This window comes from Lepidothrix coronata, unplaced genomic scaffold (assembly GCF_001604755.1).
Source record: "Lepidothrix coronata isolate B3197 unplaced genomic scaffold, Lepidothrix_coronata-1.0 Scaffold17, whole genome shotgun sequence".
Classification (NCBI taxonomy): Eukaryota; Metazoa; Chordata; class Aves; order Passeriformes; family Pipridae; genus Lepidothrix; species Lepidothrix coronata.
The window spans coordinates 1,880,094-1,903,926 of record NW_016690197.1 but is presented as its reverse complement, the minus strand read 5'-3'; the positions used below and the strand labels follow the sequence as shown (position 1 = coordinate 1,903,926).

General features: G+C 41.8%; 1 protein-coding gene across 1 annotated transcript in view; it reads left to right on the top strand.

The window, feature by feature from the left end:
- Positions 1–502: 502 nt before the first annotated feature.
- Positions 503–23,833, top strand: part of CDHR1 (cadherin related family member 1) — a 43,996-nt gene continuing 20,665 nt past the window's right edge. The window contains exons 1-11 of the mRNA XM_017806922.1: positions 503–679; positions 1,456–1,551; positions 9,812–9,957; positions 10,826–10,876; positions 12,209–12,298; positions 12,782–12,868; positions 14,569–14,685; positions 16,283–16,426; positions 18,839–18,917; positions 21,758–21,858; positions 23,478–23,681. Of these exons, the coding sequence (XP_017662411.1) occupies positions 619–679; positions 1,456–1,551; positions 9,812–9,957; positions 10,826–10,876; positions 12,209–12,298; positions 12,782–12,868; positions 14,569–14,685; positions 16,283–16,426; positions 18,839–18,917; positions 21,758–21,858; positions 23,478–23,681 (1,176 nt within the window). The 5' untranslated portion in view covers positions 503–618. The remainder of the gene's footprint in view (positions 680–1,455; positions 1,552–9,811; positions 9,958–10,825; positions 10,877–12,208; positions 12,299–12,781; positions 12,869–14,568; positions 14,686–16,282; positions 16,427–18,838; positions 18,918–21,757; positions 21,859–23,477; positions 23,682–23,833) is intronic.

Sequence of the window (23,833 nt, the reverse complement as noted above, 5' to 3'; positions counted from 1 at the left end):
ATTAAATCATCAGGCCAGCTCATGAGAAGAACCTTTTGATTTCTGCATTTAATTGCAATTTATGCAATGTTGTGTTTGGAGGTTTTTTGCTATCATAAATGTAATTGTTTTCTTTAAAATGGCAACAATCATGTCTACTGTTTGTTGCTAATATTAGATTTTCTTTTTTTGTAGTTTCTCAAGATTGCCAAAGCTAAAATAAAAAGAATCCTCTTTTAGCTCTCAAAAATAGAGGACTGGCTTAGACAATTAAAGACAGAGTTTAGAAAGAAAACAAATTTCTACTTTACCTTCTCCCTGACTTCTGTGTTTGGTCAGCACAAATACAGCACTAACAGCAGAACCTATGAGAGTTACACTGATTCCTCCAAACCTTGTCTCAGAGATGAGTCCCACAGCTCCCTGCAAAGTAATTGGTCTAATTAGGTGGTAGGAAGGAGCTTCTTTAAATTCCTCAGAAATTAAGACGTGTCATCCGCTTAACATCTTAGCATCTGTTACTGCCGCTTGCACATTTCTGCACTACATCAGTCTGAAGGACACTTTCCTGGACATTTCAGAGAGAAAAAAACCCCAAGCCCCTATAACAGAGAAGAAATCGGCTCTTTTTTCAGTGGGATGAAGCATGTAAGGCATTTCAACCCCTCCTTATTTCTCAGTTTGGTGCATGTTTGCCTGGGTGAGTACAATAATCAGTTTGTTAAGTAAAAATATAGGAGAATACAAACATAACCTTAAATCCTGTAGTAATCCTTACTGATGTGGTAACGTTGTCCTGAAATATTTTCCTTGGCAACTGATCCCTGTGCAAATGTTACCCTCTGTGTTTATATATTTGGAGTTTTGTTTCAAATGGGCTATTTTGAATCTCTAACAGTCAGTCAGTAGAATGACAACTAATTTGTTGTTTCTTGTTTTTTTTTTTTTAACTTTGCTGTTGTCTGGCAGCAAGTAAGTAACTGTTTAATTATGACTAATTGCTCATGCAATAGTAGGCATAATTTTAAGACAGAATGTGCTTAGAACACTGGGTAAGAATACTGGCTAAGGTACCAAAGCACCGGAGAGTTTCAGACTTGTATGTGTAGGGTAGGAGAGAGGTGTGCAGTCATGACAAGCTGAAAAGGTTCATTTTTCAGTGAAGCTGTCTGGAAGTGGGTGAGACTTTTTAGAGAGATCTTGCTACTTGTTTTATTTCTGTTTGTTTTGGGGTTTTTTTTTAAGATACGCTCTCGATTTCCTGCTATGTGAATACTGGCACAGTGGCATGTAGAAGTAAAAATATCCATACAGATACAGTTCTGAGAGTCCATTGCAGCAACTGGGTGTGTTATGCACTCATAGTATTCCCAAAACAGCTCATGTTTACTGAGAGTCAAGTAATTAACTGAGTCAGCCAAATAACTGCCACCTATAAAACACTTTTGTTTGGCTTCTGTTTTGTTTTAATTGCAGTTCAGGCAAATTATGCCCCCTATTTCTTTGATAATGGAGCCAGAAGCACGAACGGGAACATGGCACTTCTCAGCCTTTCAGAGGACACACCTGTTGGTCAGTATTAAAATTACTATGTTTAAACTGTGAAACTGGAGTTGCTTGCTCTTATGATTAACATATATATTTTGTTGTAGATTGTTGTTATAATCCGTGATCCTACATGGTTTTCTCTCTAGATTCTAATTGGCCTCAATTTAAAATGACATGTTTGAATTGTAGCTGCAATTTAAAACACGAATTTTAGCTTCCCTTTTTTGGTCCACCAATCTATTCATAACTTCACAGCACAGAACCTTTGTGGAAAGAAATAAATTCACAGTGGTGAGAGGCTTCTTACCAATCCTGCAAATGCTTCTGTACATTGAATCTGTACACTGAAAAGTAAGAGCCACGATTTTCTTTAAACAGTTATCAAATTTTTCATGTTTACAGTACAAATGGTAGAAAATGTTTCCACTTGCAGTGAAAATTGCTTTGTCTAAACAACTGATGGTTTTCAAAAAGGTTTAGTTTTGTTTTAGAGAAAATTCAAAAATTGATACAGCTTTCAGATTTCAGCATTTTGATGCAGGTCTATCTTCTTTAAACTGTAGTTGCATTAAGAAAAAATAAGAACAAAAGATGATTTATAATCCCTATTTTGCATGGGAGAAGAATAATTTCCTAACATTTAAAAAATTACAGGTAAAATATATTACAGTGGTGAACACCACCTTTTCTTCAAACTTTGCATTGGGGTTTTGTTTAGAATTTTTTACTGTTTGTTTGTAGCTTTTACAGGCTAAATCAGAAAAATATTTACTTATTGCAAATTGAGTACCAGAGGACCCCTTTACTAGCTGCCTCATGCATAGAGGAGAGAGATGGCTCTGTAGTGAGTGCTCCCAGGGCTTAAGCAGCTGAGAGAGGTGAGGATGAAGGAGGGATCAGAGGGCACAGCCTCCTGTGGAAGCCTGACACTGCCACCCACACCTTTCTAAACAAAACCAAGGTCACTCACTGCTTTGGGAAGCAGCTGCCTGGGTTTGCTCAAAGTCTCCATTTCTGACCCAGTGGTGTTAATGCCAGACAAGAACCGTGCTGGGCCTTCTACAGCATGGGGAGAGGGTGATTGGGAATTCTCCTTTACCTGCTCAGCTTGAGAAGAGGAGGGAGAGAAGGCAGCATGTAGCATAGAAGTGACACATCTTGCTGATGAACTTGAAAAGAGCATGCTTATGATGCAGCAGGAATTTGCTATTGCTTAGTCAGGCTCAAGTGGAAACCTCAGCTGAAGGCCAAGAGTAATGTAGTGGCACTTGTAAGAGCCAAAGGCAGACCAAGGAGCTGCATTTTTTGCTGTACTTCTGCCTGGATTCACATGGAAACTACACTTGCTCAGTCTTGGCAATCCCTACAGTTCTGCTGATTTCTGGAGTAAGATTAGCCAGTGGAATCACTTGTCTAAGCATAGCTGACGCTTGTAATGCCAGACAGCCAGAAAATGGGACCCCAGCTCAGTTTGTTTGGGGTGGTGCTTGCCAACTCCACCGCTGAAACCGCAGGCAGTGCAACTTGCTTGCCATCAAACTCCCACTCCCTGATGTGGTGCCAGCTCACAGACATTTACAGAGCATCAGCCTCTCCCTGCCACCACTGGGAGCCTTCAGCCACCTGCATGGGGATGGGGAGCTAAAGATGGCACAGAGCCACAACACAGTCAAAATGTCCTTCCTGTCAGGACTGCAGTGCTACATGGTCTCTCAGATGACAGCACTCCCTGCAGCAGCGAAGTACAGCACTAATTTCCACCCACTGCTTTTGACTGGGGCTCCATCAGCCAAAAAAGGAGAGGGTGCATGCCTCAGTAGAAAACAGCAGTGTGAGAGATCAGAGCTGTGTTAGTGCTCCTGTAACTAACCAGAGTAAGAATAATGAGGAATACCTGATGGGCTTCTGCATGTGCTTTTGTAACGTTAGCAACTAGACTGGGTGTACAGACGTCCCTGAAGAGTTTGTGCTTTGGTTGCAGCAGTGATAAAGCTCAAGCTGCTCTGTCTTCAGTCCTACTGTGCATCATGCCTGTTGGCTTCATCCAGAATATGTTTACATGTGTTTAAATTGGCTGGCTTGTACTTCTAATTTGATGTATAAGTGTGGTTTAAAAAACAAGAGAGAAGCAGCTTCTTGCTGAAAGCTCCAAAGGGCCTGTAGAAACCCTTGGAAAAGGGAGATAAGGCCTTACTTTTGAGAAGTTCAAGTGTGGTTGCTTTGCCACGCAGCTGCCAGTGCTTCTTTGGGCTAATTCCCAGAACACTTTGCCAAACAGCTATGAGTACTGCAAAGTCCTCTCTTTTGAAAGCGCTTTTGCATATTCCATGGGAGTGTGGTTGCTTGGGGTTTGCTTAATGCAAACTGCTGCTGGTACCTGCTGCCCGTGCCAGCACAGCCCCTCCTCGGGAATGCTTTGGCAGAGAGGCTCCCAGAGGAGGGTACAAATGGAACTGACACTTCGGTGCTGCAGTGCTGGGTGTGCATTCAGCTTTGTACAGGGCAACAGTCCAGCGTTCACATGAGACCACAGTCAGCTTTGTGCTGGGGCTCAAGGAGGGCTCACACATTGCCCCTGCTAAATGTCTACCAGGCTGGCCCTTTTCTGTGGCCCCAGTGAAGGGTATCGCACTGAATAGGAGGCTGTTGTTCTTCAGCACTCTGCCCCAATCTCCTCCAGAAGCAGGAGAAGGAATCTGGGCTCCCATGTCCATGTGTAGTCCCAGGCATCCACACTCCAGGAGTCATGTTTTCATTTTGAGCAGGATGATCAGTGACAAAACAGGGGAATTAAAACTTCCATATGTTTGATTCTGGATGGCTTCACTCAGGCTTATGTTCTGCAAAAATGGGCAGGTTGCTATTAGGTCTTCTCTGTCCTTACATAAAAATTGGAGTTATTGGGCAGGATGTTTTTCTTGGCAGCAGCTGGTGTCTGATCTGAGCAATGCCATGGACAGCAGCTTTAATGAACCTCCAGAAATTTTACAGTCTTTGGCCCTGCTCAGATTGCAAGCAGTTTACAAAGTGGTACGTGTTAGTTATATTCCCAGGCATGTGCAGGCAAGGGACATGCAACATTTTGGAACACTGAAAGGAGACAATGGATTCTCTGTGTGACTGTAGAAAAAGAAATTGCAGTGCTGCAGCTGCATGGACACATCAAATTCATTCCCATGCTCATATCATCCCTAACTTGACCTTCTTTTCCCTTGTCCAATTTTGCTTATTTACAGATAGTTGATACTTGTCTACCAAGTTGCATACATTGTACCATGTACCATGTTATCATAAAACCAGCAAATACTATTTCTGTGCGAATGCTTGAACGTATCTGCAGATTTCCAGGTGCTATTTATTGCTGCAGAGCATGAGACCCCTTAAGGTAAGAAGAGCCAGGACAGCAGCCCCCTCCAGTGCCAGGCTTAAGAAGAATTGGAAAAGTTATGAACTGCAGTAGCAGTTGTAGTTTGTGGCTGTTTGGCAGGGCAGGTGGGTAATTAGCTCTTTGTGGAGAGTTGCCTGTGTACATGCAAAATGTGTGTGCTCCTAATCAAAGTCTTAAGCCATGAGTGGGATGCTATTTCAGGTTGTTTGTTTCATCTTACCTCTTAATCCCTGTAAGACCTCATTGTGGGGACAGAGTGGGGCTGGGAACAGCTGCAGGGCAGGGGATTGAAGCATGCTCAGAAGGCCTAAGTTCATTACTCTCTCAAAGCCCAACCATCATCAGTGCTCTGGAGATTTCTGCATGCCTCTTATCCTTGAATTTTCCTTTCTGTTTTTACCCTTGCCCCCAAAGTGAGCACTGCCCCCCCCCCCCATTAAAAGCCAGTTTGCAGTGGCAGTTCTTTGATCAAAGCTACAGCTGCCAGCCACCTATCACTGGCTGACTGACCCCCTCAGTTCCATCCATCCTTCAAACTTACCCCGTTCCTACATGCTCCTGATCTCATTTCTTCACATCAGTCACAGCTCACTGGGTAGAGATCCCCTTGTCCCCTCGGGTATCTGCCATTCCTTCCTTGTTTTTATCCCCCTGATCCACTCCTAGGAAAGCTGGGAGGCTACCAGAACAGAAGTGTTAGGCACAGCCTGCCTTCTGCACCAGTGCAGCAAAGCAAGCCAGTGCACAGAGCAAAGCCCCCCACAAAGCTGAGCACTGCACAGAGATGTGATGAGGACTTGCAAGTGTTACAGCCTCCAATGTTGTTTTAAGTCTTGTGAGAGAAACTGCAGATACATCAGAAAATTGCCCTCAAATGACTTCTCCTTGGAGTTGGTTGCTGTGGGTGCTGCAAGGACACGTTGTTGTCTGTAGGGTGAAGTTTCAGGCCCCATGCTGAGTGTTTGCTGCAATATCCCCTCTCCCTACGGCAGGCATTTGCAGCTGCAAGGCCTGTTTCAACTGCTGCTATAGCATCTGTGGCTTTTGAGCTGCTGATCCTGGCCATGTCGCCACTTTGCCAGCCAGCTGGTGCACCAGGGTGCAGGGAGGGAGCAGGAGTTGCCTGGGTATGCTCTGGAAGGAGGAGTAGCTGGCAGTGAATGAGAAAGGAGACATTTTTGAGGTACCCATGGTGTGTAGTCGATGTCCTCCAGGAACCTGTGCTCCTCTTTGCTTGGGATGAGCTTGGAGTGTAAAATAGCCGTCTGTAGGCTTTGTGTTAACTGTCCACTTCCTTTCCTGATGGGGAAATGACCCTTGGCTAGGACAGGTGGAGAGCAGGCATGTAACCCCAGGCAAGATGGTATTTGCTGTGACACTGGGAACAGAGGTATCCTGTCCTGGGAACGTGGCCATGGATATCCCTGTCAGCATCTTGTTAACAGATGTCAGCTGTGGTGGCAAGGACAATGGCAGGACTAAGCATGAGTCCAAAATGTGCTTGTCTTGTTTAACTGATGAGGGGGATTTGATTGCTGAGTGTTGCACAGCAAGAAAGGGAGAGTGTGTGTTCAGTGAGAGGGTAAAACCAGCCCCAGAGCTTGTGGGCAGAGGCTGGCTGTGATTAAATTTGAGTCAGAATTGAAGTAAAATGGAGCAATGGCATCATGGGACAGCCATTTAGCCCGAGTGGCAGGAGCAGAGAGCAAATGACTTTTTAAGATGGAATAGGAAAACAGAGTGAAAGCCTGGCATTGCTCCTGGGAAGCAGCCATAGCAGGAAGCAGTGAGTAGCTCCCCGGGACTCCCCTCTCTCAGCCTGCTGCATCATCCCCTAGGTACTCAGACCATCCTGCTCTTCCAGCTGGGGCCCTTACATGGCATTTGCCATATCCCCAATAAAGACTCTTCTGTTCCCATATGTTTCTGACAGGGAGAGGCTGTTTACATGGTATTCACTGATTAGATTTTATCTGTCTTCTTCGTTTTTTTCCTTTTCAGCAAGCAGAGGCAGCACACTGAGAAGAGATTTTTAATTGGCATTAACACTGTGCTGAGAAGTGTTCCCGGGGGTGTTAATGATATGGAGAGTACTGTGCAGTGAAATTACAAATTGGAAAAAATAAGGAATTATAATGAGTTAGAAATAAATTTTGATCTACAATGAAAAGGCACAGAAGTGTTCTGTACTATGAAAAATGAAGTATCAGCTTTAGCTAAAAAGCAAATGGTCCAGTTTAAAGATCAATGATGTCCATCATTACTTGCTCAAAAACCTCAGTAATCTCAGTCTGTATCAATATTAATGTTTTTTCTCACATTTAACAGCAAGAAAAATCCTGTCTTGCTTATAAGACGATTCATAGAAAATGTAGGAAAGAAAACTGTAATATTGGAAGAACAAGCCCTGGTTCAAATGTGTTCACATAAACTTTCAGAGTCTGTTTTTCTCCAGCCCTGCAATCCCTGAGGAATGGTCTATAGTAGGTGTACTACCAGCATGGGTATTTCAGGGCAGCCACAGCACTAGACTTTGTGCCTGGTCATTGCTCACAGGCTCCAAGAGACCTCAGATGTGATGTCCATCCTGGTTTTCCACCGCACAACACTGGTCAGCAGCTACCAAAGACAATTGTGTGAGCTAGAAACAGGCAGGATAGGCAGAGGTATGTAGAATGAAAGGCACAGGAAAAGCTAATAAGAAGGGCAGAAAAGCAAGTAAGAAGTAGAAACAACTAATGACCAAAAAAGGCTGCAGAAAAGCAGTGTATTGATAACTGTGTCACTCAGATGCTGACAGTTGACACCTGAATTCTCCCTTTGGCCCCCAGCTGAGATATTAAGACAAAGCTTTTGGAAAACAAGAATAAATGAGTCAATGCTGGTGTTGTAGAACCTTCAGAAGTCTTCAAATATCTGTCTCGTATGTAGACAGCAATATCAGGAGGCAGATGTCCTTTCAGGACACTATTTTAAATTAGCCCCAATTTATTCCTCTCTTTGCATTTCCTTGTACTTACACAGTTCAGCTGTTGCAGTCAGAGAAGCCTCACCATACTGCTCATTGTATTTCCCTAATAATTTTCAGAGATCACACTTACAGTGTGTTGTTGTTTTCTACTCTGTTTTGTGGGAAAAGTGAAAGAAAAATGTAGAAAGTGTTTTGTAATTTTGTGAACTTCTTTTGCAAGTCTTGACTATTTGTTGGCCAGCTGAACCAGCTCGTAACAGGATCTGTTGTTTGTGCTCCTGTAGGCTCACTGATTTTTGCAATGTGAACATTTTTCTGTACAAAGTTGCCCAAATATTGCCCTGGTAATTATCATAAGAGAGTTTGCTCATAAGTGAGAACAGATTCCACATGACTTGGCATAATCTTTTGCTATGCCAACATGACAACCATGTTTTCTAAATATCACCACTGATGCCCCGATGTTGCATGTCCATTAAGCACCGAGCAGCTTCACAGTTTGCATGCCAAGGAATAAGCAAATGAGATCTGAAAAGTTGCCTTGCAAAAGTGAAGAAACATTTGAGAAGCTGACCTGTGAGTGCTATGGGCACATCAGCCAAAGCCCTAGAGTTAAACAGAAGCTTGTGGATCAGGTCAGGGGAAAACCCCACTGCCACTGCAGAGAGGAGACAAGAAAAAGATTGTGATTTTTGAGTATAGAATTAAAAATCTCTGAAACTCAGGGCCAGAGCAGTTTAAAACTGGAGTCTTCTGGGTTCCCTTTAAAGTGTTCTTCCTTAGCTTTGTGCTGATTTTCTTAGCAGGGATCTTTCCATCTTATATTTGATTTGCATGCATGAACAAAACCCACTACTAACCAGTGAGTCACTTGGCTACAGTATTTCCAGTGCAGAGGACTTCATTAGATGTAAAGCACAGTTTCTGTGCTTAACCTCTACCACTTGAATATCTCAGGTAATTTACCCAAGGCACAGTGGATTGAAAGGAAACAACGACAGTGGTTTATATTTCAGGTTTAGTTAACTGGTATTTGTAAAGTGCTTGAAGTTATTTGAATGAAGGTATTAATGCACAGGAGGATGACAGACATGGAATTTAAAAAAAATAATACTAATAAACACTCTTACCATGTTTTGAAAACATGAGTGTTATAACTCCCCCAGGAAGTATCATTTATGATACACAAAGTCAGTTTACTGGAAAAACTGGCACCAGCTTCTCAAATGTTTAGAAATAGAAATAACAATCTCTACCCCCTGGTTGTGAAGGAAGTACATTGATGAGTTGAAAAACTTTTTCATTGGTATGAGCATGAGTGGGTGTATCAAGTAGAGAATTTAATAAGAGAAGGCTAATGAGGGGGAGTAAAGTAGGAAAAAAGAGTTTTACATCTATTAGTTCTGAAAGTGGGAAAGTCTAAAAATGTCCTTGCGCCTCCAGAGTTCTAGAGCTTGGGTCCAGTCCTGCAGGAGCACTCCCTTCATTTGCCAGATTCTCTGCCTGCTAGTTTGCAGTTCTCTTGTTCCCACAGAGCAGAGATCTGTGACAACCTTTTGGTATTGCTGAGATTGTCACCCAGTTGTACATTAGCATCACTTTGGCTCACTTGGGCCAAGAGTTAGTCGAGAGCTTGTCACCTATGTAAACACTTGTATGTGAGCAGTATTGATGTAGGTTCAGTTCCACAGGAAAGGGCCTGAAGGGACAGAAACCAGCACTCATAAATTTGATTTAACCAGTTGGCTAAAAGGTGGTCACCAGGACTATTGAACTGTCTGCTTATCCATACTTCCCAGTAGGTGGATTTGATTTGCAAAACTTTTGCCTGCCACAGGGTAGATAAATTCCTAAGGAACAGACTAGTGAAATATTCACTGATTGAAGTAACCACAGGGAAATGCTGTTGAATGTCAATTTTTCAGGTACCCATGTGTACACTCTGAATGGAACTGATCCAGAAGGGGATCCTGTGACATATGACCTGACCTATGAAGCTGGATCAAGACGCTACTTTTCTGTTGACAAGAACCTTGGAAATGTTACGCTGATCGAGGAGCTTGACAGAGAGGTACAGTCAAATGGCACCACTCTAGGTTTTTGTAGAGCTTTTCTCAGTTTAATTTGATCTGTGGCTTTGAGGGACAATGCCAGCTCATTTCATCTGAATCATGTAATACACTTTGCAATTCTAAGACATGATACTTCACTCATCACGTAGTTTTCCAGTTGACTTGTACCACTAACACTGCTATCAAATTTTTCAGCTGCTATCTGTCCAGCTTTTGTCAAAAGAGAAGTTTATTCTTTATTTCTATCTTCTCCCACCCACACCCCATCAAGAGCTTAGGGGCAGTTACAGTCCTCAAATCCTCAGACAGGGGACTTTCCTGTCATTTGGAGTAAGTAGAGATTTGTGTAAGCAATGTTCCAGGACACTTCTCTAGTTCATCACAGCCCTTTAATCAATGTAACTATGTGGGTTAAAGATGTTCCCAGCAATAGTGGCCTAAAGGCAGCCTTATTCTGGGAACACAGGCATTGAATCCTTCACATCTCCTTCACAGAGAAAGGTACACAGTACTTGGTAAACCCTTCAAAATACTGCATGCTGAGACAGAAAAAATTTGAACCAACCATGCCTTTTTAAGGGAATGTTTCTTGGGAAAGATGAAAGATTTTCATTAGCACTTTACAGAACAACAGGGATTCCCAGATCTGTTGTGTGACAACAGGTCACATTCTGGGACAGTAGCCACAGAAGGTCCAAGGAGCCCAGAGGTGGAGTTTCTGAGGGGTCTTCCAAGCCTGTGCTGTGATTGCTTTGTGGGATTAGTTGCTACTATCATCTACTTGCCTAGACACATTTAAATCTGCAGTCCCTTTTGCAATCAGGGCAAACACCATCTCTCTAACAAAGGAACTTTCTTGATTTACAGAAGGAAGATGAGATTGAAGTTATTGTCAGTATTTCAGATGGCATGAGTACAGTAAGTATTTATGCTGTAGCTTGTCAAACTCTCTGTCCCCACATACCTCCTCTTATTAAATTACCTTGCAGGGACTATCTCATTTTATCAGAAAACATAATGTCATCAGAGTTTTACTTCCTGTTCCAAGAGCAGCTGAACTCACAGTAACTCAAGTGTCACTCCATCTCCTTGCTCAGCTATTTGAGGATAATTACAATGTGGTGTGAGCTGAAAGATGAACTTAGTGGCCTGCAGAATTACTGCAGAATTGCAGCAGCTTCCTATGAGGTCTCCCTGCCACTGCAATAGGATTCATGCCTAAGATACGTAGGCTTTTTGGAGAAATGCATGATATTATAGGAACTAGTGTTGGGCACCCAAGAACTGACTGTCCTTCCACCTCCACAGTGTTTCTCTAGCATGACATTAAGAAGATTTGCTTAGGCTAAGGTGGTGGGAGTTTTCTTGTCTGCTGCTGGATAAAGCTTTGATCATGTCTAATCATTAGGGATTTATCTGAGGCGTTGCACAAGCATCCATTCCTACTTCATTTTCAATTTGTGGACTGATGCTGTTACAGTCAGGATAGTAGTCTGCCAATAGGAGGACATGGGCTTCATTACTAGAGGTGCCACAAAAGCAGGACCTTCTTACTATGCACAAGACTGGATAACACTAGAACTCCTCCTCATCTCAAACAAATTAATTGAGATAACTGCTAGAAATGTTTGGGAGGTGCCAGCATCTTACAGGCAAAACTGCCCTGGCAACCTCTGTAAACAGGAAATAATGGAATTGCATCCACATGTCTACTTGCAAATAACTAGGAAGCTTTGTTAGTCAAATACATTTGCTTCTGAATTTTTTACAGGAAAACACAGGTTTTGTTTAAAATGGCTTGTTACATTTTAGTAGCATGTATTTGTACATCCAGATTATGCATGCTATTAGCCTAATATCATGATACCAAACAAGGCATAAATGAATGCTCATGGCTTTCAAGTACCAACTTTTACAGTCATTTATGTATACCATAAAATGTGTCATGGTATCTTGAATGCCATAAAGAAACAAAAAAATCCTTGAAAATCAGACCCAATCTGTAATTTATAAAATACTCTGAGGCTTATTCTTTAGTTTTGAGGTATCTGAGTGTTTTCCACAAAGGAAATTCTTCTGGATTAGAGGATTTTCTGTATTCTTTTACATGTGCTCAGTCTTGGTAGTGCACAGATGTTCTATTGCAACACAGTTTGTCATTGCCTTTGACTACAGCTTAGCAGGCAAATAAATGGGTACATGTTGAAAAACAGCTTGAGCCATAAATGTGTTCTTTATATTCTACTCCAGGTTTCTGAAAAAGTCAGGATCCTTGTAATGGATGCTAATGATGAGAGCCCAGAGTTCATCAATACACCTTACATAGTCGGAGTCCCAGAGGTTGGTGAAGTTCCTTTGCATAATGGAAGTGTATTTCTACAGGATGTAAAGAGGGGCTAGTATGTTTTCAGCAAAACAACAAGATGTGCAGGACTAACTTGCATTCTTTTGGTTTAGGGTTAGGGTAGATATTTAATATTCACTTCAAACTTAGGGAATAAGTCTGTAGGTACTTAAGGTGTGCTGGTTTTGGAGTAAGGTCCAAGATATGAGTCACTGAGAAACTTTAGAGTGGACTACAATGGGAATAGGATACACTCTGTCTTAGATAAGATTTTCTGTTATTTTTATTCTACAAAGTATTTCTTCCTTCTACTTCTCCACCTCTTCCCTCTTTGCTTTCTGCTCTTTGTTTCCCTCAGTGCTCTTACATTCTTTCTACCATCACTCTCTTTTTCTGCCTCCTTGCATGCTCATTTTTCACTTCTTCTAACTCACCTGGTTTTCTGCTTCTGTGTCACTGGTAACTCTTTCTGGTCACAGAACACTCCCTCCAGCAGCAGTATCTTTAAGATTGAGGCAATAGACAAAGACACGGGTTCTGGAGGAAGTATCACCTACTTCTTGCAGGTAAGGTATTGTCTGTACCTTCAAAAATCTTATTTACTGAGATCTCAGAAGGCAGATTAAAAATGGATTTTGAGGGTGGGGCCAGTCCTAGTGCCAATTGGACCAATTTTGTACTGTGCATAAGAAAACAAGCATTGACAAAACGTATGTGGTTTGACTGCAAGCAGCCAAGGGCAGTCCAGCAGGCAGGAGGGGGAGCTGGATTTGTCACTGATACTCCTGTGCTTGCCAGCAGGACTTCTCATGGCAGGGCCCTTCCTTTGGAGTGACAAGGAGAGCGAGATCAGCTAGTAATTTTGTACACTTATGGGATTTCTAAAGCACGAAATGGCTTTCTTTAGAAAGCAAAACGCACTGGAAACCCAAATATACCCTTTAGTGTAGCAGTCTGGTGCATAATTGATACCTGGATCCCAGTGTGAAATATGAGGTACTAAGTGTTCTCACTGACAAAGCTGGGACTGCTTGACACCAGCTTTAAGTTATTGCCCACTGCTGAAGAATTGAAAGGGCTCCGTATTTAAAGCTGAATTTTTGTATTACAGATCTGAATTCCAAAAGGGCAACTTTTTGCATTATATCCTTAATATTCCTTCTTCCTACAAGCTTCAATCAAATTAGCTGCAGTTCCCCTTATTCAAGAGGCAACAACAAAAAAAAAAAAAAAGAAAACCAACAACAAACCAAAAGTAAATTTGTTTTAATATTTAATTTGGACACAAATACAGAAGCAAGTTAGAAGATATTTACATAGCACTAAAGCTAATCCTGTTAAGAGCTTGGGTATACTGTGAAAGAACACCTTAAGTACCTTATGAAATTTAGCTTTGATTTCACAAATATGATCCATTTAAAATACAGTCTGTGCAGGATTCAGTTTCGCATAGAGCTTTTTCCAGTGGGCTGATAGACTACAAACCAAGGAACAGCAATTTCAAACTTCCATGTCTAGTTTACATATTTGTGTGGTGAAAAGGATACTAAATATGTGTATTTGTTGAAAAAAAATGTCTTTTGGCACAGTCTCTGAGAATTCTCAAGTTGCACAGAAAAAAAACCTCTCCCCAAGTTTGGTGTGGGTGGGTGGTGTCTACTGAAACGGCCAAGATTATCTGACAGTGGCCACTGTGTGTGGATACCAGAACAAAGGTGTTTGTATGGATACCTCCAGTTCAGAAAAAAGGAGGGAGGTATTTTTTAGGCCTCTTTGAACATCAGATGTCTTTTAGAATTTGCTTGTATATCGCAAAAAAACACCAAACCACCACTATATTGACAATAATCTATACATGCAACCTTTCTGCTTAATTTTTAATATTGTAGAACTTTGAAACACTAAGGGGTAAACCTTTTGTTCTTCTTCCTTTTCCCCTCATCTTTTTTTCTGTTCAGCCTCCTTACCTCTCTCCATGCCATGAACGCTGTTAACCAAAGTTCAAAATTTCACAGTGAAACACTAAAAGATTAAAAATATCTACATTTGAGGTAACTGATTTATTCTGAATAATGAGAGGCTCGTGGTCGGTTCATGAATTGTTCATAAACACACAGAGGTGAAATTCATCAAATACATTATTCACCCAAACCATATCATTATTCTAGTCTTCTCCCTTAGCAGATGAAATAAAAGATGAATCCCTATGGCAATCTTATTTCCATACCTGTAATCTCTTGCTGTTTCTTCTTTCCTTTTCTTCTAGAACATCCACGCTAACAAGTTTACTATAGACCGTCACAGCGGAGTGCTGCGCATCAAAACAGGGGTCACCCTGGACTATGAGAAATCAAGAACGCATTTTGTTGTCGTCGTAGCCAAGGTATAAGGCTTTTATCTGAAACTAGAGGAGGGTGGGGTGTTGTGTTTGAGTAGGACTGATTAGTTCAAATACAAGTGTTGTACGTGCAGGCAGCAGTTACTCCCTCTGTAACGCCTGGAGGTGTGGGGGGTAACATGGAAAAGTGAGGGAGGAAAGGTAACCGGTGTCTGCTGCTGAACAATGTCTGGAGGATCTGGGATTGGGTTTCCCGTATATCATTCATGTCATCTGTGTTTGGAGAGTCACATAGAAGTGAGGGGTTAGTGTGAGCAACCCTGGCTTTAAGAAGCAGCAGACTTTGAGTGCAGGCAAACGCTCAGGGCTCCCTTATGCTGCCAGGGCACAGCCCTACCATCACAAGGACAAACTCCCAGCAGGCAGACAGTGCAGGTCACAGTCATCATCCACAGTAAGACACAGGGCACAGCTGGACCCAGCACAGCACAAATTATGGACTTCTTTTCTGGAAATATCTGTGGGTGTTTCTTTCTTTCGCTTCTCTTTTACCTCATGGCAGCAGCTTATTCAAATCCTGCAAATATTGCTGCACATCCTCCCTTGCCACTGTCATTCCCAGCAGTGCTGTGCCTGTGACAGAGGATTCATAACAGGCATTAAAAGTTTATAGATTCTGAAGTAAAGTCTTTCAGGATCCTGTGGGGACCTGTCACACAGACAGACTCACATGGGTTCAAAGAGGACAATTTTGCTGTTACTTACAAGTTTCTCATATTTTATGAAAAATGTATAAACCTTTTTATGTATTTATTTAGTCAAGGTTTGTTTGAGGAGAAGTAACAAAATTTGCCTTAATGCTGCCTTTGGGGCAGTAAGGAGGAAAAAAAAGAGCATCTCTTTTCCAAAAAATGGAATTTTTAGAATTGGTACAGTAGACATGTTGAACAATTCTCACTCTCACACACCAGCATGACCACTGACCTCCGGCTGGTGCTCTGAGACTGAGGGTGTTACAAGCTTCTGAAATTGCGAGTCATCTTCCTAATTGGCTCTGCTGTATCAGTCATGCAGAGTTGACTGTAGCCAAGTCCCCACAGACTGTTTATACACCGTGGCTGTCTCACAGTTCTTGGCTGCACAGCTCCTCTGTTCTTTCACTTTATCACATAAGAATCCCTAAGAGACTTTGAGCATGTGCACGGTTTATTTCCCCCTAGAAATGCACTACCTTGCTACTGTGCATTGTCCCGTGCTTATGACAAGACACTATATGGGATGAAAAGCTGTAGACCTTAGTCGCTAACTTTTAGTGTCGGTTTCTAGCATTCTTTTTTTCCCATCAAAAAATTTGAATTCCCTATCCCCTGTTTTGTTAATAAAATATCATGGATGACTGTATATTTTGGCCCAACCACTTTTAATATAAGAAATTACTTATGAGACACTGCAAGCTGTCTCCCTAATCAGAGAAGGAGCAGGACAAAGAGGAAAGAGAAGGGAATAGGGCAGCACAGATTAATTGATGTGTTGAGAGAAAGATTCCTGGAACTCTGCTTCTGAAGGGTCATGAGGTCCATGCAATGCCATAAGCTGATTTGCAGACATTTGCAGAGGCACCTGATGATGACTTCTCTTCTAGGATGGTGGTGGGAAGCTCAGGGGAGACAACAAAGTGTTTTCAGCCACAACAACAGTTACTATCAATGTGGAGGATGTTCAGGACACTCCTCCCATGTTCATCGGGACTCCCTACTATGGATATGTCTATGAGGATACGCTCGCAGTAAGTGCTGGTTTTCATCTGTGGGAGAACAAGTGTAGCCTTTCCCATCTCAGTCAGGATGGCCCTATGGTTTCTAGCACAGGTTTTATTGGAAATGGGACCTTAACTCTGATTTGACTCCTGGGTGAAATGAGCTGACCAAATCTCAGACTTGTTCTTATTTACATCTATTGTGAATTTGCCATGCAAGGCTTTCCTCTGCTGTCATTAATGTCAGAAAGGATTCTGCCCATTTATGCTGGTCTAAGCACAGACGATGACTAAGAGCTCTTCCATAGCTCAGACCTCCAGAGGCACTTGGCTGAAGGCTTAAGCAGGTTTCCAGTTACCTCACCTGAACATATCATGCTAGAAGCCTTTGTGTGGTCTCACAGTGCTCATATTTTCTGTCTGTGATCACTCTGGTATCAACAATTGGTTGTGTAAGATGTGGGGAGAATTTATGACCAAATACCGCAGACTCTCTGTGTTGTCCCATGGGCGTCACCTGGGGAGAAGCAAACCTGACACCTCCAAAATGCAGGATACTTTCTGATCAGTGATGGTTGGCTAGGCAGAACGGGCCAGGAAGTCCTCCCAGGCCTAAAACCCACCAGATTATCAAGCAAGCAAGGATATACTTAGGAGAACCAGCTACAACTGGGGACTTTAAGCCACATGTTATGCTTGGAGCTGCAAACTAATGAGTTTTCTCTGTGTATAAGCAGTGATATGATGCTGTATATGGATCGGCTTTTGCCCTGATGCATAAGATTTAATTAAAACTTTCCTCATACGTAGGACAAGAAACAGTATCTACCCATGAAATTACCCAGCATTAGGCTATTGATCTGTTTAACAATGTGATTGCACACTGTTCAGCTGATCTTCCCTTGAGTTTCAGGAACGATCATGTCTTTACTTTCTGTCCTTGGCTCCAATGTATACTGCAGCCCTTGCATGACAATATACTGCAGTTCACTGCAGAGGCTGTTACATTTCAGCAGGGCAGAGAAGTAATGCTTGTGTACTTTGCAGGTGTTTAGAATCAATGATATTATGTATATCGATTTATTCTGCATAGTTACATATAGATCTTGAAATAACTATCAGGTGCACACAGGAGTTAGTGTTTACTGTAAAAATGGGAGTCAATAAATGTTAATTACATCCAGCTTGAGCTCATAACTTACACCATTATGATATAATGATGGGAGCACGAATCGGTCCTTCCCAGTGTGGGTTTTGCTATTAGAATGAACTCCACAGAGAGAAAGGCAATAGCTGATTTTAGTGGTGTTTGCACATTTGGTGTTAATTTTGTAAACTTGCTTCTTTTCTCCTTGGTGGAGTTGTTAGGATTTACAAGTACTCTGTCACCTTCAAAGGAATTGCACTGTATTTTGCCCAGTAGGCAGATTTTATTGCTGCTTCCAGCATAAATGATAATAAATACAGTTCTGTATTTCCAGTTGGTCTAACAAAACCTTGCTCTCGTTTGAAAAATTCACTCAAGGGTTGTCATGAAAATGTTCCTCGTTGCCATTTGTGATTAACTGACAGTTACTTCAATGTCCCCTGTTTTTGCAGCCCCAAACAGTAACACTTTAGTTCACAGGCCTGAATTGCACAGCTCATTGCCAGTTGGGTGAGCATTTTAGTGTAACAGTCATCATCACTCTGAGCTGATAGGAATAGTCATATGAGCAAACAGTCCCCAGTACACAAGTTCTGTATGTATGGCCCGTGGCCACATTACTTGTGCAGAGAGAATGGCAATGAAGGTTTAAGGGCAGTTAAATCACCATCATTTTCATCACAATTTTATGCCCTAAATGTTCTGTGGGCCAAGTTGCTTTGTGATCTCTGTTTACTTTTGCTGCCTGTCTGAACTTCAATTAAGTAGAACCAAAGTGACCTGATGACTCCTTGGCAGCTGCTGTGTCTCAGCAGACTGTGTGGCCACGGGGCACACAGTCATGCAGGAGCCTACAGAGTAGGGACCAGAGTGAATCTTGGTAGTGACCCAAACTAAACCTTGGGTTTCAGATAGGTTACTCCAAATCCCCTGTCCAAGTCTGTGGCTCAAGTCAGGTGTCCCTGGCTATGGCTTCTGACTGCTCCTGCGACCAGCCAGCCCTGTGACCACATGGGGTCTGCAGCTGTTTCACAGCTGGAGTAGTCACTGGAAACAATTTAAACTGTTGATGTAGGAACAAGGCAGAGTTAGTCAAAGAAACAGCATTCTGCAAAGCCAAGCACTTGGGTGGGAGTCAATGGCCCTTTTTGCACTCCCCATACAGCACAAGCACCCACTCTGCCCCCAGCATCTCACTGCAGAAAAACTTACAGAAGTTCAGTTTATTAACATGCAATTGCAATTTCACTGCTCTGTTCTTGGCACACAGACTCTGATCTCCCATTTCTCCCCAGGGCTCTGAGGTCCTTACTGTTGTTGCTCTTGATGGAGACAGAGGAAAGCCTAACAGTATTCATTACTGCATCGTGAACGGTGAGTAGGCTTGTCATGTATGAAATTTGAAGGGCACTCAAAACTAGATCTGACATTAAATTAGAATAGGATACGCTAGAGCTTAATAAAACTGAGACAAAGTTTCATGAAATAATGTCAGGTACATCAAACAACTCCACAGCCCTGTCTACCAGAGAATAGCTGAGATACAATTCAGTGACTTTTAATATCTGCTTCACAGAACTGTGCTTGGAGCTGTTAATGTTGCTGATTTGTTAGGCATCAGTAGCCTGCTTGTCATTTCAGAAAGCATAAAGGGAAATGCATTCACTGCTACTGAGCATCTCTATCATTTAATCTGGGAAGAGAGAGACCTTACTGGGAGACCCAGACATGGAATTTAGAGGCACATTTTTATTAATACTGTGATTAAAGTGGCTAAACAGTGAAGCCTCTGATTTCTTGGAAGAAATTATATTTGCTGGTGAAGTGACACTGGCATACACTGCAGTGGAAGAAAGCAGTGTTATCAGAAGATTAATGCTTTCCATCAGCTATTCTGAAAGTGTCTGCCGCATGTCTTTTAATACCATAATGGTGAAACTTAGCTGAATTGATGATTCATTAGCTGGTGAAGTCAACAACTTAGCTCAACTAAATTCCAGGCTACAACTTCAGTTTTGTTTGTTCCCTCTTCCTCCAAAACAAGACTTCCATTAGCAACTAGGCACCCCAGTTCCCAAGTGTGAGGGGTCCCGGAACTTCATAAGAGAAATCTGAGGTGCAGTTGCAGAGCTATGGAGTAAGTGCTTCATTGTGTTACATGGCCTAAACAGCCAGGTCTAGAGAGAACAGAGAGGGCTGTGAGATGGGACCCATGCTGAGGTTTCTCTTTAATGCAAGGGAATAGATAGGTAAAAGGAAGGTGGAAAACACCTAGAAAGAAAAGGTTGTAGATTGCAGAAGACAATAGATGAAAAATGAGAAAAGGTGAAAAGAAAGGTGTAGAATGAAATAGGATGAAGTAGGATGAAAATATGATAAACAAGGGGGAAATTAATTAAGGAGAATAAATGAAGGTGTAAAAAATGGGAAAAAGTCAAAGGAAAATAAGTTTAATGTGAAGAGATATTAGATTTCCAAAGAAAACAGAAAAGGACCAAAAGGGTTCTCTGGGATTAAAAAAAAGTAAGTATTCAAGAAAGAGTGGAAAACGAGGATGGAAGGGGATGACAGATAAGTAGCAGAAAATACAACTTAATGGGGAGCTGGCTTTCCTTATGCACATTAATGAAGGATTTTTTTTGTGCAAAATGGAAAAGAGGGAAAGTCTTTAGTGCACAGAAGGTTGAAGAAGAAGAGAACAAAAGATCTCAACAGGTTTCTAGCCCTGCACCTCAGACACTGGCATTATTTGTTACAAGCCATTATTTCAATATCTGCAGGCTGGGTTGTCAAAGAGCAAGAAAATACTAACAACAAATAGGAAATTATTTGTTCTTAATAAGCATTTCATGTCCAGGGAGTGTGGGATAATAATGGAAAATGCTCCTTTCCTCTGAAAATGCTGTACAAAGGAACACATATAGTGCTACATACTCTGAGTTACCAATTTCCCTGAGATACCTAGACAATAACATGAAGAATGGTGGCTTGAAACCACTATTGACTTAAGCTTCTTCTCAGACAGAATACGCTTTCCAGTCCAATGTATCTTAATAATTGGCCACTGTATGAGTCGATATCTGTTCTATGTTGTATCTAGTGAGCTTTAATGAAGTTACAGTTATTGCAGGTATTAGCAAAAACAGGATACTATTGGATGGTTTAAAAATCAGCATTGGAATTAAGACTGAGAAAAAGAAAAATGACTGAGCCTTCAGGTCATCATCCTTTATTTCCGAAGTCTTGATCTCCTTCATTTGAAGGGATTTCCTCCCTTTTCCTTTCGATGGTAGACTCTGCCTCAACACTTGGCTGTGGTCAGTACTGTATGTGAGGCAGCGTGCAGGGATGGCCACAGGCCCTTGGCAAAGCAGGACAGGGCCCCCTGAGCTGCCAGCCAGTCCCCTTCCTGGGCACCAGCCTGCTTTTGGCTGGGATGGCAGGATGGGTCCTGATATCATGATGAGACACTGCCGCCTCTCTTCAAGCTGGCATTTGCTTCAGCACAAATTTATGAAGTCTCTAGGGATTGCAGCCTGTGACTGATCTGCTCTTCAGATCGATGCAAGCTAGGTGGTGGTAGCAAAGTCAGCCTGCAGCCCTATCCTACCTGTCAGACTCTGCCTCAATGCAGAAACCTTGGGGTTTACCCAGATACTCCAAAAACCCCTTTTTGTTCAGGACGGCCTTGCAACAGGCTGAGAGGTTTTTTTAACAACTAAATGTTTAAGACCAGAAGATGCTTCTCCAGAGATGCTGTCTGCAGAAAGAGTAACAGATTGTCAGACTTCTCACCTTAGCTGATATTAGTGAGAGAAATGTTCTTGTTTCTCAGAGACTTAATTATGCATTTGCTAATTACAATGACAAATGTCTATTTTTGTCTAAACCAGCATATAAAAAAAGACAGCATAATAGAAATAAATAAAAAATTTGCATGCCTCTTTGCTGAGGCTTGAAGGGAACCTTACCAGGGTGGGGAGAGAAAAGTGATGACAGCTACCCATAGGGGCAGAACTCCAGTGAGCCATTCCTAGGAGAGGAAACTCTTTTTGGCCCTCATCTGTGTTTTCATCTCACTGTGACCAGTCATAGAAATGCTTCATTTTTCAAAAGTGGCAAAGATATGCGTAATGAAGTGTACAGTTGATTGCTCATGCTTGTTTCAGAGAAAGAGTGTGGCATGTAACTAGAGCATCATGGTTTTATTGCAGGAAGTGAAGGTTCATTTGAAATCAGCAACACAACTGGAGCCATTTCTGTGATAAAAAGTCCAAATCAGCTCAAGAAAGAAGTGTATGAACTAAAAGTTCAGGTATGTTCTGTGACCACTTTTAGGCAACTGACTTTTCCTGTTTTAGAAACTACCTCCTGTATTTGAACAGAATGCCAGGTAGTATAAAACAGAACAAATTGCTTTTGTTCTTTGGCCTATTTAGTATCTCAAATTACTTCTTTCAAATGAAGTCATCTTGTCCTAATTTCATCTCTGAGTCTAGAAAATCAACGTCCTTTACCATCTGTGGATACCTGTTCTCTGTGTTTCCAGATTTTATTGCTAAACTGGGAATTAATGTCTTGTAACCTCTGTATGATAAAATAGGTAACAGTCAAATCTGTGATTATTAATAGGACTGGGATAGATCATTCAATATCATATCAACATCCATTCCTGAGGCACTGATCAGCCATGTACATGTCGACACCTCAGTGAGCTAACACCTTAATGAGCTGGTATCCCTGTGACAGGCTGCATTATTTTAAGCAATTTCTAAAGACAAAGTATTTAAAAGTGTAGAGTTAAATTGTGAAGACTAGAGTGTAGAGAGTAAAGGAATGTGTAGAGTTAAATTGTAATCAGTTTTCTTCAGCAAATGCATATTATTGTCATGGTAAGAACAATATTGTCTAAAGGCAGTTTTGAGGCTTTGCACATTGCCAGAACCACTGCAGCATCCCCAGGGGCCCTTGCTTGCTAGTGGGCTCAAGCAGCATGTTGTACCTGGGAGATCACAGAGTTCTCATGGTCTCAGTTAAACTGGAGCACCATTTCTTCCTCTATTCACACTGCTTCACTGCAGTCTACTAGTGCTTCTCAGAGGCAGGATGAGTTAAGCCCTTGCAAGCTTTTCTGATCTCCTAATTATCTATGTGGTGACCCAGAGCTTTTGCAGGCTACAAAATCTACCTGAGGAACAAAAAGGGTATTGTATTTCCCAGTAAAAAGGCATGTTAGAGATAGCCGTTGCTTTAACAACATCAGCCAGAGTTTCTGTCCTGGCAGAAGAAATGTCTTAGGTTCAATCCAGTGAATCGGGCTGCATGTTGGAGTTGTTGAAACCCAGATAGGTTTGATATTTTGGTTCAGAAAAACAGCTAGGTTTGCCTGTCTGTCTAAACTATATCCAGTTTAAATTAAGCTCATCTAGAATTGTAAGTCTAAAAAAAAGTATGTATTTTTTCTTTTTTCAAATATTTACCTAAATAGCCCAAGTACAGTTTTTCTCAAAGTATATTCAAGACTGCAGTCCTTGCAGCAACGTGACAATGAACTACTTGTGGTACTGTAGTAAATTTAAACATTGTCTTCCTTTTCTATTCTGTCAACACTTTAGGCAAGCAATTACCTTGCCTCTATTGGATTATTTGTTTTAAGAGAACTGTTTTCACCTAGGGTGAGTTACTAAGCTCACTAAACTAGGAGGAGATTTTTTTTCACTGGGGCTTTGTTGGGACTGGTTTATTACCATAATCTTCTAATCATCATAAACTTTAGTGTGAAATGGACTGAGGTTTTAGAGAAAAATAAATCTGTGAATCTTTGTACGAGCTAGTGTGTTAAGGTGATTTGTACATGTGGGAAAATGCCTGAACGTGAATCTGAGGAAAGAGAAAACACCCTCATAATTCCTTTCTTTCTCCTGCCTGCTGCAGGCATCAGAAGTCAGCCAGGAAGGTGACACCTCCGAGCACACTTTTGCCATGGTGACTATACGTGTGGTCGACCTCAACAACCACCCACCAACGTTCTACGGAGAAAATGGTCCCCAGAACAGATTTGAACTGACCATGTATGAACATCCCCCAGAGGGTGAAATCTTAAGGGGATTGAAGATCACAGTCAATGATTCAGATCAGGTAAATGGACTTTCACTTTTCCTGTCTTATTTTCTCAAAGACTAGAAAGAGCTGTCAGATGGGGAAATGTCATTTTAGGAATTCAGCTATTTCACCTGCATTCCCCAAAAGCCTAGGACAGACACAGTAGTTGTAGGGCCCAATATCACAGA